General features: G+C 35.4%; 2 protein-coding genes and 3 non-coding genes across 5 annotated transcripts in view; all 5 read left to right on the top strand.

Annotated features, from left to right (window-relative positions):
- The first annotated feature begins 123 nt into the window (after positions 1 to 123).
- Positions 124 to 14,777, top strand: LOC146139529 (5'-3' exoribonuclease 2-like). Its single transcript, XM_083392917.1, has 22 exons — positions 124 to 325; positions 765 to 892; positions 1,571 to 1,682; positions 1,893 to 1,954; positions 2,026 to 2,137; positions 2,552 to 2,641; positions 3,327 to 3,468; positions 3,894 to 4,108; positions 4,383 to 4,574; positions 4,861 to 4,989; positions 5,449 to 5,610; positions 5,794 to 5,883; positions 6,910 to 7,014; positions 7,580 to 7,655; positions 8,327 to 8,523; positions 9,030 to 9,186; positions 10,180 to 10,372; positions 11,211 to 11,336; positions 11,791 to 11,913; positions 12,758 to 12,870; positions 13,541 to 13,653; positions 14,281 to 14,777. The coding sequence occupies exons 1-22, from the start codon at positions 251 to 253 to the stop codon at positions 14,371 to 14,373; spliced, it is 2,805 nt and encodes a 934-aa protein (XP_083249043.1). The 5' UTR covers positions 124 to 250; the 3' UTR covers positions 14,374 to 14,777.
- On the top strand, positions 7,427 to 7,505 carry LOC146139532 (small nucleolar RNA Z102/R77). The gene has a single exon (XR_014501390.1). It is a non-coding gene; the product is annotated as a small nucleolar RNA Z102/R77 (small nucleolar RNA).
- On the top strand, positions 10,646 to 10,725 carry LOC146139531 (small nucleolar RNA SNORD35). Its single transcript, XR_014501388.1, has one exon. It is a non-coding gene; the product is annotated as a small nucleolar RNA SNORD35 (small nucleolar RNA).
- On the top strand, positions 13,854 to 13,933 carry LOC146139530 (small nucleolar RNA SNORD35). The gene has a single exon (XR_014501389.1). It is a non-coding gene; the product is annotated as a small nucleolar RNA SNORD35 (small nucleolar RNA).
- Positions 14,778 to 17,283: 2,506 nt separating the features above from the next.
- LOC146139527 (dnaJ homolog subfamily C member 17-like) overlaps positions 17,284 to 19,079 on the top strand; it is a 75,949-nt gene continuing 74,153 nt past the window's right edge. The window contains exons 1-5 of the mRNA XM_083392229.1: positions 17,284 to 17,500; positions 17,705 to 17,774; positions 17,851 to 17,909; positions 18,103 to 18,190; positions 18,901 to 18,971. Coding sequence (XP_083248355.1) covers positions 17,408 to 17,500; positions 17,705 to 17,774; positions 17,851 to 17,909; positions 18,103 to 18,190; positions 18,901 to 18,971 — 381 coding nt within the window. The 5' untranslated portion in view covers positions 17,284 to 17,407. The remainder of the gene's footprint in view (positions 17,501 to 17,704; positions 17,775 to 17,850; positions 17,910 to 18,102; positions 18,191 to 18,900; positions 18,972 to 19,079) is intronic.

Below are 19,079 nucleotides of genomic sequence, written 5' to 3'. Positions count from 1 at the left end.
AAAAAAAAATAATATTGGACATAAAATGTAGTCGATTTATTCTTACCAAAAGCGGTTGTTGAATTCTCGTGTTTAGTGTAAAAAATGGAGCGTGAGTTTTGCTTTTTAGTCTGAACTGTTTTCGTTTTCCTCCTTTTTAAACCTTTTTACTTATATTTTGTAGTCGCTCTATGTTGTTTGTCTTATACACTTTTAACAAATAATGTACGTTAAGTAAAGTAAATTAACGCCAAAAACACAGCTATCTAGAATGGGAGTTCCAGCATTTTTCCGTTGGTTGAGCAGAAAGTATGCGTCCATCGTTATTCACTGCAACGAAGAAAAGGTACGAATCATGAAAATAACTTTTATCGTAATCTTTTTAAGTTATCTTAATCATTGGTAATTGCATATACGTTATGATATTATGTTGGATTTTTCGGCCCTTGTCTAAAGAATGCTAGCACAACGAACGAACGTTTTTTGGTTAAGAGTGCGGGGTAGCGTTTAGTTGGGTAGGTTAAGCAATGTTATTTTGACCCACCATCACCGAATCACTAAGCGACAATCTAACTCAAATATTATTTGTTCCTTTAAGAATAATAGTTGTTTCAACGTTTTGGTGGGATTCTAAACCATGGCTGCAGTGACAATTTTTTCTATTGTATTTATACTTTTTATTGATTGCTTTACCTAGTCGAATTTAACCGTTTAAAAACAGCAATAAATGTGAATTTGGTCATACATAGGCCAGTAAATGTTGTCATTTGTTTTTTTCTGTTTAGCAAAAAGAAATTAACGGTGTGAAAATTCCGCTGGACACTTCTCAACCCAATCCAAATGACATAGAATTCGACAATCTATATCTTGACATGAATGGTATTATTCATCCATGCAGTCATCCTGAAGACCGGTCAGTTTATAAATTTAAACTGAATTTAAAACCACTTAACCTAAATAAGGGCTCAACTTGAATAATTGTTATGCAACTTATCATTTTGTTTGGTTATAATTTTTTGTGTTGCTATAGTCCAGGTTGGAAAGTAAGGCCTGTTTTCTCACTTGCGATTATAGCCACGCATTTCGTGTATAATTAATCTAAAATGCGGTCAGCAGCAAAAAATCACCCAAACGTGCATAACTTCTGTCGTAATAGGTTTAATGGTTTTTAGTCTAATATTTCATTTTCAGCCATTCAAACTCTTCAAATAACAATATTAGAGCTGCACAAATTTGGGCGGAGAAATAGTAATAATTTGCGTGTTATTAGGCAATACAAACTTTAAAGAGTAACTTTATTTCAGCCGTTCAAATTCAATCAGTAACTTGGTTACAGCTCCGCAATTGTCAGTAGACACATCTACCCCACACATAAAGAGTCATCCAATCTGGATGAATCATTTTCCACCCTGCATTCTGTTGCATGTGCCAAAATTTTATTTGTGAACCTGTGTTTGTACTTTATTGAGTTAATTTAGCACATAAATCTTTTTATGCATTTTCTCAAAATCAATTCTCCTATTTTGGCACTATTAAAAATCTTTGAGAAAAAATTGAATGCAATTACTTTGATAGGCTTATTTTTGTGTAGGCCTGCTCCAAAAAATGAAGAAGAGATTATGATTGCCATCTTTGAGTCAATCGATCGCTTGTTTGCAATTGTTCGACCCAGACGGGTTTTATACATGGCCATAGATGGAGTGGTAAGTCCTGTATAATTGGCGTATATATATATATATATATATATATATATATTTAAGCTTTTGTGCATTTTTTGTTGGACTATTTTGTGGACATAACTAATGGAATGTTGCATTTAGTAAGCTTCTACTGGCATATTAACTGCAGCTAAATAATCTTTAATTTTCAAATGTAAAAAGGTATGCGTAATTAAACATACTGTTTTTTGTCAGGCCCCTCGAGCTAAAATGAACCAGCAGCGGTCAAGGAGATTCAGAGCTTCCAAAGAGGGTGTGTAAGTAATTAGCCCGATTTCTTGCAGAGTTATATGATAGCTATTGCTACGCTGTTTTCCTTCTATTGCAGTGAAAGTACAGAGTTAAAACAGAAAATCAAGCAGGAGCTACTCAACAGTGGTGCTTTGCTGCCAGCAGAAGACCCAAAGAGGGAAAAGTTTGACAGCAACTGTATCACACCGGTACAACTTAACATTTTTTCGTAGCCTACTATATTTGAACCTAGTGGTTTCTCATTTTAAAGATGAACCACCGCACTTTAAGACAAAACCCTTTACCCAAGTTGGCTTAACAATATTAAACCTATACAATTTATTTAAAAATCTTCACGCTCAGTTCTAGATGCATCAATAAGACTATACATTTTTTGTTGGTTCATTGTGGCCAAGAGATTATATTTATAGGCATTGATATTACACTTTTGATTTCTTGTTTTGTACCAACTATAATGCCAGGTGTACCACTTGTGTGACATGTACTTTTTGTTTTACAGTTAAAGACGGGTATAACATTATTAAAGAAAATGATCTGTTTCTTTGTGCTAAAATTAAGCAGGACAGTTGCGTTTAATCCAGGGTTTTGTATATTATTTTCAGGGCACAGGATTCATGTTTCGGCTTGCAAATTGCCTTCGCTTCTACATTAAGGACAGGTTGAACAGTGATCCTGGATGGCAGCAAATTGAGGTTTGAATACAATGTTTAAAACAGTGCTCTTTAACCTTTTTTTGTTTGGTGAACCCTTAAAGTTGTTGTAACGAACTCATGCGCCCTGTTTACTCAAAAGATAAACTGATGTAAAAGCGATTTGAAAAAATCATTATGCATATCTATATCATTCTGTCAATTAAAGTGGTTCTGTCAAAGTTTTTCACACTGTCGGTGAGAGTTTTTTGGCTGCAGACTGCTTGCGAGTACTATTGCATGTCATAAAACAGACTGGAGAAAATAGCAAAGAGACTATTTAATGACTGTTTTATCAATAAGAATGTGAAGTATTAATGGTTCATTAAATGTTTGTGATGCAGCCATGTATACCTTTTCGAACTGGTGCATCCTAAGGCAGACCGTGCACACTGTTGAAGAGCACTGGTTTAAAACATACTGTAAACATTTTGATTTAAGTTTGGTGCTTTGTACCACAATATGCAATTACACCTTGGTGCTGAGCATTCAACAAAGATTGTAATATTTTTGAGTTTGTGATTTTGCTACTATTTTTTCCTAATAATTTTCTGTAATTATGGCACTAAAGAGTGATTAGACCAATTTAGTATTCTTAAATAGTAAAAAGTCATACAAATTTCATGCCAAACTTAAAAAAATATATTTAATTTGTCTAAAATTTTATCCTAACTACCAATGCTCTCAGGTAATTTTGTCTGATGCCAATGTACCTGGCGAAGGGGAACACAAGATCATGGATTTCATCCGTCGTCAACGAGGTCAACCTGACCACGACCCCAACACGCACCACTGCATATGTGGGGCTGATGCCGATCTCATTATGCTTGGTAATGTTTTTTTTTATTCACATTACTATGGAACATATTTGTACCAGTGCACTTTAACTAAACTTGATTGTTTTTTAACTTTATTCTTTTGCCTTCTCTTATAAGTCTGAAGAGAAGTTTAGTCCTATCGATAAACTGCTGAAGTAATAAAATGAAAGTAGTTATTTTCAATGTTTCTGCTGTTGTAATATAAAAATAAAACCAGTCGATTTTTTTTGGTAGTTATTGAATACACAATGATATCTTCAACCTGGGGGTTACTTTTTTATTTGTAAAATACATTTTGTTTAAATCTTTGCTGTATTTAAATAACTTTCTAAAGTATGAATATCTAAGTTTAGTTGATTTAGTATTTTGCATCAATTCAAGTGGTTTAAACTTTAAAAAAAACAACAATCATTTAATTCCTTTCTGTTGTTGTTCAGGTCTAGCCACTCACGAACCCAACTTCACTATTATCCGCGAAGAGTTCAAACCCAACCAACCACGACCCTGCGGTATCTGCTCGCAGTATGGCCACGATATGGAGGACTGCTGTGGCTTGCCGCGTACCCAGGAGGGTGAACATGGGGAGATCCAATCTCAGCCCCCAGGGTCGGGCACCAACTACATCTTTATCAGGATATGCATCATCAGAGAGGTAAAGAAATATGTGTGGTAGTAGAAAAACTTTTGGGAATATAACTAAAGGAATAAGACAAAACTTTTCGTCTAAAGGAATTTTTTTTGTTTAAATAACAATTTATTTAAGGGTTCCAAAAGTGGTCTTTAGGGTTTGTGAAATGATCACCCTTTATTTTCTGGGAGATAATGCTATTTAACTGAACCTGTGTTTTTTTTTGTATTTTCCAAATTAAATCTTAAAGTTTGTTCGAAATGGTATGCTTATTTTAACATTATTTTTTGCTTGCCAGTATCTGGAGCGCGAGATGCAGATGCCAGGTCTGCCATTCAAGTACGACTTTGAGAACGTGATTGACGACTGGGTGATGATGTGCTTCTTCGTCGGCAACGATTTCCTGCCCCACCTTCCGTCGCTAGAGATCAGGGAGGGAGCGATTGACAAGCTCGTGAGAATCTACAAAGACATCGTTCACCAAACTGGGGTAATTTGTTTGAAATAGTCCTGTTTATTTTAAAAATAAAAAACTATTACGAAGCAGGTTGTCTAAGATCCAGTGGATGTAGTTATAAAGACCATTGAAAATTGTTATAAAGTTAAAAAAATTGTAATAAAGATTTGTATTTAATTATTTTTAATGAAATTAAAACCGTAAAACAACCCTACACCATATTACTTATTAATTGCAATTTTTGTACCAAGAGATTTACTACTCAAACACGGCAAAAAATATTAAAAAAAGTCTTCTCAATGACATCTTTTTGATATAGGGTTTTCTGACAACAGACGGCCAGGTAAACCTCAGTAGAGTGGAGAAGATCATGCAGGGAATCGGTCACCTTGAGGACTCCATCTTTAGGAAAAGGCGAGAGAGCGACGTCAACTACAGAAAAAGAGAGGTAGTCAAAACACTGTGTTTCATTACCATTTTATTTATATTTGGTTTTATCAACAAATTATCATAATATTTACTCCAGGTTTAAAATTGTCGAGTCATTTTTTCTGTTAAATATTTACCAAAGTAAAACATTTAAATACATGAAAAGATATAAACACTTTTACTGCGTGAAACCTGCTATATTGTTATTTTAGTTATTATTTAAGTTAAATAAGTGTTTTTGAAGGTACTATAAGTTATACGTTCTTTGTCGCATGAAAGGGGGACAATTTACCCCAAAGAGGGTAAGTGCAATGTAGATAGTGTTTTACATGTACAGAAGAATACATATTCAACTGAAGTAACAGCAAAAAAAGACACAAAAAATGTATGGCCGTTCATTTTTCTTTACAAAATGGCAAATCATGAATAGGACATAATATGTTAGCCCTAGTAAAACTAAAGTAATTGAATTATACAGAAAGCAAAAAAGCAAAGGACGAAACGTGATAACGGACCATCTTACATTCCGGGGGGCCAGTTTGCCCCTACTCCACTCGGATCTGCATTCGAATCCCCGAAATCACTTTCCAACGTCAAGGATGCTGCGATTGAAATGCGATCGAGGGACCTCAAGAATTTGGTAAGTGCGATATTTTTGCAGTTCAACCCCCGAAAAGGTTGCTTGGGAAAGTATTTTATTGCGGGGTAGCTGTGTTGTTTGCCGTAAACTCGCAAAAAAGAAAGTATCTTGTAAAAAAATTAAAAACGAAGAAAATCGTGTAGTATTTATTTAGTAGAATTTATTAATTTGTTTTCATCTTAGAATGCAGCCGCTTCCTTGAGGTCGATGCTTCGAACACCCGAGTCTGCCGCGACCACGTCATCACCTTCACCCTCGGCTAAAAGAAAGAAGGTAGCCTTCTCTTTTATTGTATTTAAAAATTATATTTCTACATTTAAAAGCAATCAACAATATATCGCTTATATTACACATATGCCCTCTGTAAAAATCTACATTTTGGAAACATAATGATGATTCATTTCACGATGGTCTTCCGAATTACTGTGCGGACAAATTCGTATTAGCTCTAACTGAATGTTTCCAAATTGCAGTATTCAAAGTATGCCATACATTTTTGCAATGAATGCCGGCGTCACTTTAAAAAACTCACCACAAATCAGCAAAAATATGGAACTTCTATGTTGCCATTGTTCTTCAAGCATACTTTTAGAGCCTGAAACTGATCTCGACCTCTCAAAATAAAGCTTCGGCACTACGGTAGAGAGTTAGCAGTTATTATGTAAAAATACTAGCGGTCCCTCGGAACCTTATACTAACTTAAAAAGAGCTGTTTATAGACAAAATTCTTGATTGCAATTTATTGAGATGTTATGCTTTACGTAACTCATCTATTTTAAATTGAGTTTTACGGACAATGAATATTTCTTTCACAGCACTATTATGGCAAATGTATTTTACACCCAGTTAGGGTTGCGGGGTCGGTTTAAAATAAACCGAGTCTGCCAAAATTATTAACCCGAGCCGGCTAAAGGCACGATTTCGTCGAGTCTAGACTCCGGATCCGACACTACAGCCTGTATTTTTTTAACCCATTTACGTAACTAAAATAAGGTGGATATTAAGCAATTCACTGATAAGGGTGTCATATAACTGATCCACCCACAATACACAGTTGATAAATATTCCACCATTTGGTTTACACATTTACAATTTATAGTTGGCGGCCATTAAAATTTGAAAATTTGGTACTGCGCACGTCGGACTCGGGACTCTGGTAGTTTAAGGTAGTCTCACTCGAGTCCCGAGTCCGATTACAACAAAACAAACCGACTCCATCAAGTCTCGAGTCCGAGTCCGACTCCCGAGTCCGCAGCCCTGGTCTTTACGATAAAAAATTTTTATTGGTTTTGTCCACAGCCTGATGATGACGAAGATGACGACGAACCGGCAGATGAGGTTCGTTTGTGGGAAGACGGATGGAAAGAACGATACTTCAGGAGCAAGTTCGACGTTTCCATGAATGTAAGTAAAAATATCGCAGCTTCTAAGTTTGAAACACTGAATAACGAGTTGCATTGTAGATGAATTTTAATTTCAAGTTGGCGAGCTTTTCTCATGTGGAGATTAGATTCTCTTTATTATAAATCGTTGTTATTCGTACATTGACCTAAAGAAGCACTTTTTTGTGCGAAAGTTGAACTTTAAAAAATAATTTTGTCACATATCGATCAAGTTTCAAAGAAGGCTTTTTAATTTAAAAAAAAAAGTATATTTTGTTAAAAAAAAGGTTGGATCAATGAATAATAAAATCTCTACACTTTTAATCAGCAATGTCTTTGCGCAAATGTTTATAGTACTCTTCACTTACAACTCCGAATGTAAAACGCACTAATTTTGTGAAAAAATGTTTTGTGCTATTAACATAAACACCTGGAAACAAAATGATGATATATTTCACGATGGTCTTCTGATTTTCTGTGAGGATAAATCGTATTAGCTCTATCTGAATGTTTCCAGGTGTTTTGCAAAAGAATTTCCATTCAATTATCCTATTTTATTTAACAATAATTTTTGTTTTGCTTTACAGGACTACGAATTCCGACGTAAAGTTGTCAGGTCGTATGTGGAAGGCCTGTGCTGGGTTCTATCCTATTATTACCAAGGTGGGTAAACATAGGAAACAAATAAACCGGTTTAATTTGGTATTGTTATACAGTAATTATAGAAAATATTTCAGTGCACAGTAAAGAGGACTTGAGTGCCTCGAATAAGAATTTTTTTGACCCTGCATTTAACAAATTATAGCATTAAACTGACTAAGGTTGTTTGCCAAACAAAATTTTGGTATATTTTGTCTAATCATAATAATTTTAAAAGTAGTTAATAAAAAACAGAGTAGATAACACTTTAGGATCCAAACTTTTCGACTTGCTTTGTCTGTATACGCAGTGTTCCACCGTAATTTCAAAAACAAAATTTAAATACAAGGCAAAAAAGTTTTTTTGACGGCTTTAAACAAGAATGTGTGTTGACAAATGGCGACATTAACTTTAAAAATAATTATCATATACTCACTAATGTTGAAGTGCCAACCAAATATTTAAAAATACTTGTTTTAGTGTTGGCGTAAGCCGCAATCGTTCGACAAAATCAGCTTTAGAAGGGCTAGATGTTGATTACATATATGTGTGTTCATCTTTCAATACTTTTTTTACTCGTAATATTAGAGCAACTACATTTTTAGAATCTGAGATGTTCGCCTTGCTTTCTCTATATCGTGGGAGTAACAACCAAGTTTCTTTTTGAAATATTTAAAAAATAATTTTTTGTCCAGGTTGTGCTTCCTGGAAGTGGTTCTTTCCTTTCCATTACGCCCCGTTCGCGTCGGACTTCATGGACATCGAAAGTGTGCCCAACACTTTTCCCACCGACACAAAACCCAAGAATCCATTGGAACAACTCATGTGCGTTTTTCCAGCTGCCAGTGGACAGTTTCTACCGGAAACCTGGAGAAATCTGATGTCCGACCCTGTGAGTTTGTTGTGTCAATGTTAACCGGTAGACTTAAGGCATTATGTTTTATCTTTATTTTTGTGGCCAGCTATATTCACAGCTATTCCAATTTTGAAATGGTATTCATTTTTGTGCAAACTTATGATCTCAAAGAAATGCAGTAATATGGTAAAATTTTAAAAGCCTTTTTAAAGTTAACTATAACGTTAAATAACTTGACCAATTTATTAAAATCTAGCTTTTGGAAGCAAGGTGATGAGTTCACGAATCTTCTGAATTTCTGTGAGGACAAATCGTATTAGCTCTAACTGATTGTTTCCAAACATGTCCCCTCGTCTGTTAGCCCCAAATTCCTTATTGTATTTCAGGAGTTTCCTGGTTTGATCGTAGTTAAGGCATGAAGGATGACTGCACATTTTTCGTTGGTAAACATCAACGATTTTCATTGATAAATCTTGAAACTGTTCGACGCTTTTTAGTAGTTTACACGAATTACCTTAGTAACTATTTTTCTATGTTTCCAGGATTCCAACATCATCGATTTCTATCCCGAGGACTTTAAAATCGATTTGAACGGAAAGAAATATGCGTGGCAGGGTGTGGCCCTGCTTCCATTCGTTGACGAGGAGCGCATGATAAACGCCCTGGAGAAAGTCTACCCAGACCTCACAGAAGACGAGAGTAAGTTAAAAAGAGTTTATTAGGACTTAAAATGAATACCAATACCATGTGAGAAGAAAACTAAGATTTAACCGAGACGCTAACCATATGCTAACTATACACTCTTTTGTGGGCGTTGATATTAATTCCAGGTCTAACTACAACCTTTTAGCTTTGTGATTCAAACGTTTGACCTCACAGTAGACGGGACTGAGTTAAAAATAGTTTACACTACAGGGTTGGGCTTAAGCACTCGCCCGCTCGCCAATGCGAGTGCAAATCGCTCCGGGCGAGTGCTGATTGACATCCACTCGCCCCACTGGCGAGTGGCTTCGGCGAGAAATTTAATTAATTTGTGTAGGACAACTTGTGTTAAGCACCAATACTAACGAAATATTACTTAGCGCCAGTTATTTCCTTAAACACTAAGACGCAAATACCTTCAACACTACACAAATAATAAGGTTGTTCGAAGTCACGTTCGAAGCTCGTAATAAAGACTCTTTATCCCGTTTAAAAAAGTCGTTTACCGGCAAACAACCAAAGACGTTATTACAATTATTACAGCCAAGCTGCAAAATTGTCTCTCCCGCGCAAAATCTAAAGTTTCCAATCTCTGATGTTTACGTATAGAAAAGACAGGTTAACGATAACCCAAGAAATGACCGCGCTAGGACGGAAATTTGCAGACGGCGTGCCAACCAATAAAAAAAAAATTATTTTACTGGATGTGTAGCCTGCTAAATTTATTGAGTTACAAAATGCCAATACACATTTAATTAAATGTGAATTTCAAGTACCGGACTGTGTAGCTTCAAGTTCGCCTAAACCAGCAATTTCAAGTCTTCAATCAAATAAAATTATTCAACCATTTTATGACATCTAACTTTGTGCAATTAAGACCAACGCAGAATACCTTCACTACGTCGCTTTTTGTTGCATGAAACCTTATAATTTTTTTATACACTGCCAAGTTTGCACATCCTTAAAAAATGAAAAACTTTAACTTCTCAGAAACGAGAAACAGTCTCGGCAACGACTACCTCTTCGTGGGACCCATGCACCCCTTGCACGCGCTTTTCAAGGGTCTCTACGAGGGTGGTTCACCCCCTCCTAGCTACGAAGAAGCTGCCGACATTGACCCTAAACTTACCAAGGGAATGGCCGGGAAAGTTTGGAACGACGAACTGTGTTCGCTCGATGAAGAGTAAGTTTATATTTTGTGATTTATTTTGTTAGTAGAACGGTTGGTGCTTGAGCAATTATTTTTCGATAAGGATTAAGTAACTCTTGGTTGGTATTGAATTGGAATTCGCACTCGGCAGTCGGGCGAGTATCTACCAAACTCGCTAAAATTGTGGGCCCTACAGTTTGCCAATTTCCGCCCTACAAAATTGTTTTTCGTCTAACTTAACACGTCATTCTATTTTTCTAATATTATACAAAATAATAAATTTATTGGATATTCGCAGTAGTGGAAACAAAATGATGATTCGTTTCACGATGGTCTTCTGATTTTCTGTGAGGACAAATCTTATTAGCTCTAACTGATTGTTTCCAAGCAAATAAACTCGTCGCAGAATTTGTTTAACCATACATAAATTTCGAAAAAACAAATTGTTATGAAACAAAATATAAATCATGAAATAGAACAGGTCATACAATCAAAGCAAATGTACTTTGGGAACACCGTGGTTCGAGGTAGTAGTAAACGTAGAATTTATATTAAAGCCCATAAAGAAGTATAGCATATTTCTTATCCTTAACGTTTCGAACAATTCTTTATCTATTTTCAACATGTTTATCTATCGAAACGTTTACAAAATGTTACCTACTATATGGGCTTCTATAGTCGTTCAACGTATAACTAAAACCTCCAGCTATTAGCCCATTATAGTAGGATTTATTCGAAACGTTCTCAAACTGCTACTTCTTCTGTGTGAACTTAATATTCGTACTATGTATATAAACCTAGTACAGAAATTGAGTAAGTTTAGCCTACTCCTCTTCCACATAGCCTTTACTTAACTTTCCTATGTTTACAGATATGTAGCTGCACCTCTGCCTTGCATGGAGCCTATTGAAAGCAACAAAGTGTTGAGCATGAAGTTCAAGGATCCTGCTTATCCTGAAGGCCACATATTCAAGGCAAAGCTGTTACCGGGCGCAAAGTAAGTTCAGCAACAGGCCGCATTTTGGCAAACCCTAGACTTCCGAGTGTATTTTACCCTTTAGCGCGATCACACAGCATATCTCGAAAGAAGAAAATATCTTATAAAATAACAGCGGTAATTTGACGATTTTGGGGGCGTAGCTTTGACATTGAGATGAAATGATATCCTTGTAGCTAAAAATAATGAATTCCAATTTGTCCAATTGTTACCATTTTTATGTTTTCTTGTAGTGAAAATTTTAAGGTCATTTTAGTGAGTTTCATAAAAACTAAATATGCACAGTTCCCCACTTGTGCAGGTCATAACTCGTATCTAAATAATTTAAAAAAGAGGTAGTTAAAATCCTTAATGTTGTCTAATGACAACTAGGCAAAGAACCACTGTCTAGAATGCAGCGATTTAGCAAAAGCATAAAATCGATGCGATTCCACAATTGCGTTTCTCCATTAAGGTTTCCTCCACCCACCATAAAACCAGGCGACTTTAACGAGCGAAGAAACGGCGGTCAATGGCGGCCCAGGGTCGGATTCAACCCGGACAGGAACAGAATGCAGCTGGACCGCTCTGCGCACAGGTAACCTGCTGTCAGTTGCTACCTTATTTCTCTTCTACAGTTACGTATCGGAAATTTTGGCCGACATTTGACTTCAATAATGTTATGATATAGTTGATACTAAAAAGTAAGTATTTTTATTTTTTTGTAAAAAATTAATTTTGTTTGGCATCATGTCAAGTTAACATGCTAAACAAACGTTTGATAAATTTAGATGGATGAAGTGTAATTATATTTGGATTTTTTTCAATTAATTCAAATTTTAACCATAATTTAGGTATGTAAAAACGTTATCGGTATCCGGTATTGGTCGGCAAAAACGTAAAATATCGGATATCGGTCCAAATAAGTTATATCGCTCGATCTGCACTTTGTTCGATTTTCGCAGGAAAAGCTTGAGTTACGTGTTACCGATAAAACCGTTAGAATGCCACGTTGCTACAACCTTCATATATGTGCGTACTTCGAACATATATATTGAAATTTTAAATAATACGAAAACAGCGTTAAAAAGCTGGCCACTTTGCGCCGACATACTTAACATACTTATCTTAAAACTATTTCTCTCTTTTTTAAATGTTTAAAATATAACGGCTAATTGTGCCACTATTCCGAATTTTATTGTACAATTGCCTGGTTGTTAGATACATGGTGTAATTTATTTCGCCCCCATTCGGAATACCTGATTGATTTTAGGATTTTATTCAAAGTTTCGTTAAGCATTTCTCTGGCATAAAAATTGCAAAATGTTAAAAGTTATTTTCGAGACATCGACTAACGATAGCGCTTACATAAGAAACTTACGTGCTCCAAACACACGGGTTGCAAATACGCAGCTCTGAAACCTACTGTAAACTTATTCCAGACACGTGGGCCACCACCTTCCTAACCCCCAGTCCAACCAGGCCCAGCGCTATAACGACCCCTACCATAGATCCAACCACTATGATCAAAGGGACCACGGAAGGCAAGGAGCTGGTAGGTAAACTGTGTGAGGCTGACTTAGGTCTAAATTATAATTGTGCTCTCTCGTTATTCTGTCCTGTTGAATAATATTAAGTGTATAGTTTTGAAGGTCTTCTCGTTCTACGCAGTGCAAACTTGTCACATGTGTTTTTTCGACACCCGCCTTCCATGTATTCGTCATAAACGTAAAACAGGTTAAAATGTGGGTTCGTGTCAAGTTTTTTTTCTCAAACAAACATTAAACTTTTTCTTTGTTTATTTGTGATCCATGCTATCAAATGTTTTAGTACTTTGCCACGTCTATACGTTTATCGATACCATAGGATCGGAGCCCGTGCCCGATAACAAGTAGTAGTATCCATACTGCTATGTTCTGATCTAATAACAAATTAATGAGTTTTATCCTTGATTTTCGATCAAACACACCGATTTCTACTTAAAATTGTAGAGACAACTGGGTATAACTAAACTTCTTAACGCTAAAGCCAATATTGCGCCAAATAACCTGAAAAAATTGTATAAATTTCTTAGCTAGTGTCAGCAATTAATTACGTCATTTACTATCGGTAAGATCGCGATAATTTTTATGTAAAATATCGGGTATCGGTTTTGGAATATAATATCAAAAAAAACAAACAATCCAAATCATAATCCTAAGGATTTACTCTATTTTTGCTTTCAGGTTACGGTTACGGACCCCCGCGGGGTGGGTCTTACGGGGGCCCCTCTTATCACCAGGACAACCGACGTGGCGGGGGCCAGTACTCCAACTACCGTCAGCCAGCCCCACACAGGGTAAGCCACTGATTTTAAGGCTCGGTCAAATTTTCAGCGTCCATGTTGTTTGCAAATGGTAAACTGGAACCGGAACTCAAATTGAGTGTTACTTATACGTTGTTTATGGCTTGTATAATATTATATCAACCGCGTTGTGGCATATGTGTGTTTTTTTTATCTTAAAGTCTCATAACCGCGCCTGTTTTGCGATCGTGGAAACATAATGATGATTCATTTCACGATGGTCTTCTGATTTTCTGTGAGGACAAATCGTATTAGCTCTAACTGAATGTTTCCAAAAAAAATGGTACGACCAAAAAAAAAATTGTTAGCCAAACTTAAAAAAGAACGCAATAAAAAAGTTCGCATTTAAGACGCAAAACAGGTTTAAGGTAAGCAAAAAAACAGGAAGGCAAAAATGTTGTATTAAGCGCTTTATATAGCAGGCGTTCTAAACCTTGAACAGCTTGCGACGGACTAAGAAACAAAGCTATATTCATTGGTACATATAACTTGTAAAAATACGCAAAGTATAAAAACAACTAAAAAGTAACGCCGCACTCACACGGATCCCCACGCAGGTCGTGGTCCATCTATTTTATGAAATGTGAATTTCCATCTTACTAAGCCCGATTTCCATTGCAGCCCCCCAGTTATCGCGACCCCCACCGGGACCCTTACAGCAACAGGGGTGGACGGGGTGGAGGAGGGGGCTACTCCAGGTACGGAACTTACTGATCTGAAAACTCTTCACCCTTTCTATCCACTGCCACGGAAAAAAGAATGTTTAAAATGAAACCTAATGAATTTAGCTACAAATGTTGTTTAAAGCTTTAATTCAATGGATTTTTTCGGAAAATGAATTTTAAAGCGGCAATTAAAAAAAATCGACGAAACAAAAAGCGTATTTCAAACGAGAATTAAATGAATTTATTTCACGATTGCAGAAACTTTAATGTAGAGTTTTATGCTATTTGTCTTATTTCATCCTTGGTGTCATGTAGTCTATTTCAACGTTATGGTCCTAACTAAGTTCATAGCGTTGTTTCGATATAGTTATTTTTTAAGTGCGCCAAGCAATCCCTTGTTATGTGCATTTTTCCACGTCAGCCTGCTTTGAGTTAAAATCAGTAAAAATAATTTTTTTTGTTAAAGCGTTTTTGTTTTTTTTATCAAGTTCGTTGCCTTCACGTGAGATATGCGGAGAAACGCCACTTTTTGACCGATTTTGCATGTTTCAGGGTGCAATGCGTTTCTTAGCAAGATTTTTAACCTGCTTTTTCATTGAACTGATTAAAAACCTTGTCTCTACTTGTTTCACCCAATATAAACGACTGTAACTTCGCCTAATAAAACAACCTGAACGATTTTTGATGTTGCTTTGTTTTGCGGCGTTCATTAATGTTTAGAAGGCAATGGCAGTCGCAAGTTTTGATAGTTCCAACAATAAGGCATCCGGCGTTGTTTAATGTTTGCACTTTTATGTGATTCAGCTAGTTTGAAACATATTTGTGTTATAACAACGATCTAATAACAACTTAGATTCGACTAAAAATCTGTTTGTTTGGTTTGTACAACGCTTTGCGGAGGATTAGGGTTGAATTACACTGAGGCTACAGTACAACTCGTGACTTTAAGTGCACTCAAATAATTGTTTCAGATGACTTCGACTTAACTAACGACTAATGGACAAACTGACTTGACTGTCTTTTGGACAAATAACTTTGGTTGAAATGAAGATTTTTTATTATTCAGTTTTTGTGTAAAATGGGCTTATTAATAGTAATTATTGCACATAAAACATGTTTCTTTCTATATAATGCGTTTTTGTTATATTTCATTGTTCATATAAGGATTGAGTTATTGCTCATGTATTTGGACGAGTTCATCAGTATTGATAGTTCAACGTTTTATTTTTATGACAAGGAGTTCATCTGTGAAAAGTTGACTTGCTCTAATTATGACTTGACTTGTTATTCATTCGAAAAGACTTGACTTGGACTTTAGTCAATTTAAAATGACTTATTTACAACAATGGGCAATGGCATCGTGTGACACATAAACAAATTGCAATTTCTGCTAAATTCTACTATATATGCGAATGTCTTTTTTAGGGTAATATTTTTAGAGTTTATCTGAGAACACTATTTGGACGTTAAGAACATTATATGCACGTTGGTTATGTAGCGTATTAGGATGAGGACTATGCTTACTGTGACTATTGTTCGGTCCCTATGACTCCATATATCTGATTTCTATCAGAAGGTGGCTACGTTGACTCAACACTACTTAATTTATAAGTCCACTTTATTAGCACAAAAAGGACGGGGTACCAATTAGGGTTCCTCTTTCGGGAATGTTTCGACGGGAAATTCCCGGGATTTCCCGCGAATTAACAATCCCGAATCCCGGGAATTTTTTTTATAATCCCGGGTAATCGGCAAAATAGCAAAACTAAAAAAAACTTGTGGTTTTTGACTAAAATAAAGAAAAAATAGGGCGCTCTTTCAATTCTGCACGTAGAAAGTTATGCAAAAAAACGGTCAACAAATACCGCATACCATAACGCACATTATTTGGGTTGGGGTGCGGATTCGTATTCGAATGAGGGTGGGTCGAGCGTTATTATTAATAATAAATATAATAACACTTCACCTTAACCCAAAATATTGTGCGTTATGGTATGCGGTATTTTTTTTGTTTTTTTTGCATAAATTTCTACGTGCAGAAGTGAAGAAGCGCCAAAAATAGTACCAACCATGTTAACATCATTGCCTGTTGCTTTATTTGCGCTTACCAACGGAAAAAACTTAATTGAATTTATTCTACCAATAAAATGCGCCCTGCATGCGCTGTTTTCAAATTAAAACTAAGAAGGGTCCTGACTTTAATACGCGAAGGTCTTGTGAGATGGCAGAAGCAATACTACAGAACATAAATGAGCTTAATTAAATGTTTGGAGCTGATATAAAATAACTTCAAACGTCATAATGACGTAATTTTAGGTATATTTTTCGTCGGGATTGCCGGGAAGTTTCATTTTTCAATCCCGTTTCCCGGGAGTGAAAAAATCCGGGAAAAAGAGGAACCCTAGTACCAATATATAAACAAAGCTTAACTATAGCTAAGGTAACTGCAGGCGAATTCCACTTGAAATTAGTGGCGATAAGGATGATTGATTACCAGGGTTATGAATGAAAAGTTAAAACAGTTTGTATCTTAAAACAATTGACCAGTCATATTATAAAACAAAATAAGCTGCTCTATTCAGCTTTATAATTCGTACCCTGTGTACAACAGGGAAATCACCTTAAACTAAACTATATAAAAGATTTAATGTTACGTTGACAACAAGAGTAGTTGATATAAAAAGGTGTCCTGTGGATTTAAAAGTGTAGTTTAGAATAACAAAATTGCCTTTTCTCTGAAATTATCAAGTAACTGGTAAAGAAATGTGTTAGTTTAATAAAATAATAATATTTGTTCAATTTTTGAGTTTTTAAATACATTTGCGGTATCATGCTTGAATGCGATTTATCACGAATGACCAAGTTTAAGGCGGTGACATTCTTGGAAGCTTGATGTATTTCTCTGTATCCAAAAACATATGATTGAGGTTTTACCAACAAAAATAAGCAACAACGTTATTTGAATGATTTTAGCAAGCACTATATTGTGTAAGTTCTAATAACCTTAACTTGCTCATACTTGAATTGACTTTGTGTCTGTGGTTGTTGCTCGAAAACAGTGCATCGATAACTAGCACAAAGACATGGCTCCACCTAAAAATGACAAGAAAGATGATTTATTGAAAATGGACTTGTACAAGTTGATGAATATCCCTGAGGATGCCACACAAAAACAGGTAATTTTAGAATGTTTATTATAGATTATCATACCTACAAAATGAATAAGTCAAGGTTTTTCTAAAGGAAATATTGGGAGCTGGTCTAGAATCCTAGTGCTACCACATTTCCATTGGGTTTTGTAATTCCAACATTATATGTTTGTTGCAAGAACAGTAAACACTAGTTAATGCCACAAACATTTTAATTATGTATGATTTTAGGTTAAGAAAGCATATCGAAAGAAGGCATTGGAGTGTCATCCTGACAAAAACCCGGACAACCCGAAAGCAGGTAACTTTTGAGTAAACATTTTTTGCTCTGTAATTCCAATATTATTTCCGTAATACAATGCTGTCATTTTTTTCAGCGGAAACATTTCATCAACTTGCTGAGGCTTTAAAGATTTTATCAGATGTTGGAGCCAGGGTAGGACTTATTTAATTTTTTAAGCTTTACTTTACTTTTGTCCATCATTAATTTTAAACTTTGTTCAATTACAAAGGTAACAAACTCATGTTTTTTTTGTTTTTTTTGTTTTTTTTTGTTTTTTTTTAGGTAAGCTTCTATTGTTTTTGTTTTATCCGAGTTAAATACTGTTTTGCTCTGCACCTTTTTTCAGGCCGCCTATGATCATGTCAGAAAGGCAAAGAAGGCAGCTCAAGAAAGAACCAACAAACTTGATGCAAAAAGGAGAAAAGTGAAGTTGGGTGGGCCATTTTTCCATATAATTTACTAGACTAAACTGTCTGCTTTTCTTAGACACTAGATGTACATCACTTGCTAGGTCAGAGCCAGTGTATGAAGTGGCAGCAAAAGTAGTTATTGTTTATCAAACTATTGTTGTAATGGTCAACTTATGTCATTGGCTTGACTTAAATGCACCTAAGTCACTGTTTTAAAATGACTTGCCTAGACTTAAGTATTTTGAACATTGACTTAACTTGGACTTTTAATACCTTGGGTTAAAATGAAGTGTGATTATGGAGTATGTTTTGGATTATTTTATATTGTGCATATAAAACAATTGTTGCTGTATATTGCGTTTTTTGTTTTTGGTTGAGTTATTGCTCATAATCGGACGAATTTACTAATTTTACTTTTTTTTCTTTTACTTTTAAGTCAATGATTTGACTTGCAGTTAAATTGTTCTTATAACAAATTGAATGGGACTTCTCATTTTAAATGGGACGACTCATTTGTTGCAAAAAACTTGGATTGGGTTCAAGTTATTTTTCAAATGAATTGACTGGGACTTGAGATATTTCTAAACAACTTTTGTTTACAATACTGCAGCAACCTCAAATACTCCGTAAACCGTTTCTTACTTAAGAATTTGTCAAACAAAATTGTGCAACCATAAAAATAGATCAATGTATATTCCTACTTTATGTATAAATTTTGTTCTTTTATTTAACAGATCTCGAAGCTAGAGAGCAAGCTGCAGAAGTGGTGGAAAGGAGACAAGCCAAAACCACTTTAAAGCAGCAGGTTAACTTGAAACTTAAAGTTGTTTTGGCTGATAGGTCATTCTTACCGTTTTTTTCACCCTCCAGTATTGCTTGAATATATACAGAACAAGTTTATTATGCAAACATT

This window comes from Ascidiella aspersa, chromosome 6, assembly GCF_963924565.1.
Source record: "Ascidiella aspersa chromosome 6, kaAscAspe10.2, whole genome shotgun sequence".
NCBI lineage: Eukaryota > Metazoa > Chordata > Ascidiacea > Phlebobranchia > Ascidiidae > Ascidiella > Ascidiella aspersa.
This window is presented reverse-complemented; position numbering and strand designations above follow the sequence as displayed.

Coding starts and splice junctions, on each gene's coding strand:
- LOC146139529 (XM_083392917.1), top strand. CDS start 251: ATGGGAGTTCCAGCATTTTTCCGTTGGTTGAGCAGAAAGTATGCGTCC. Junction 3,469..3,893: donor TGCCGATCTCATTATGCTTG/GTAATGTTTTTT, acceptor GTTGTTGTTCAG/GTCTAGCCACTCACGAACCC. Junction 4,575..4,860: donor ACATCGTTCACCAAACTGGG/GTAATTTGTTTG, acceptor TTTTTGATATAG/GGTTTTCTGACAACAGACGG.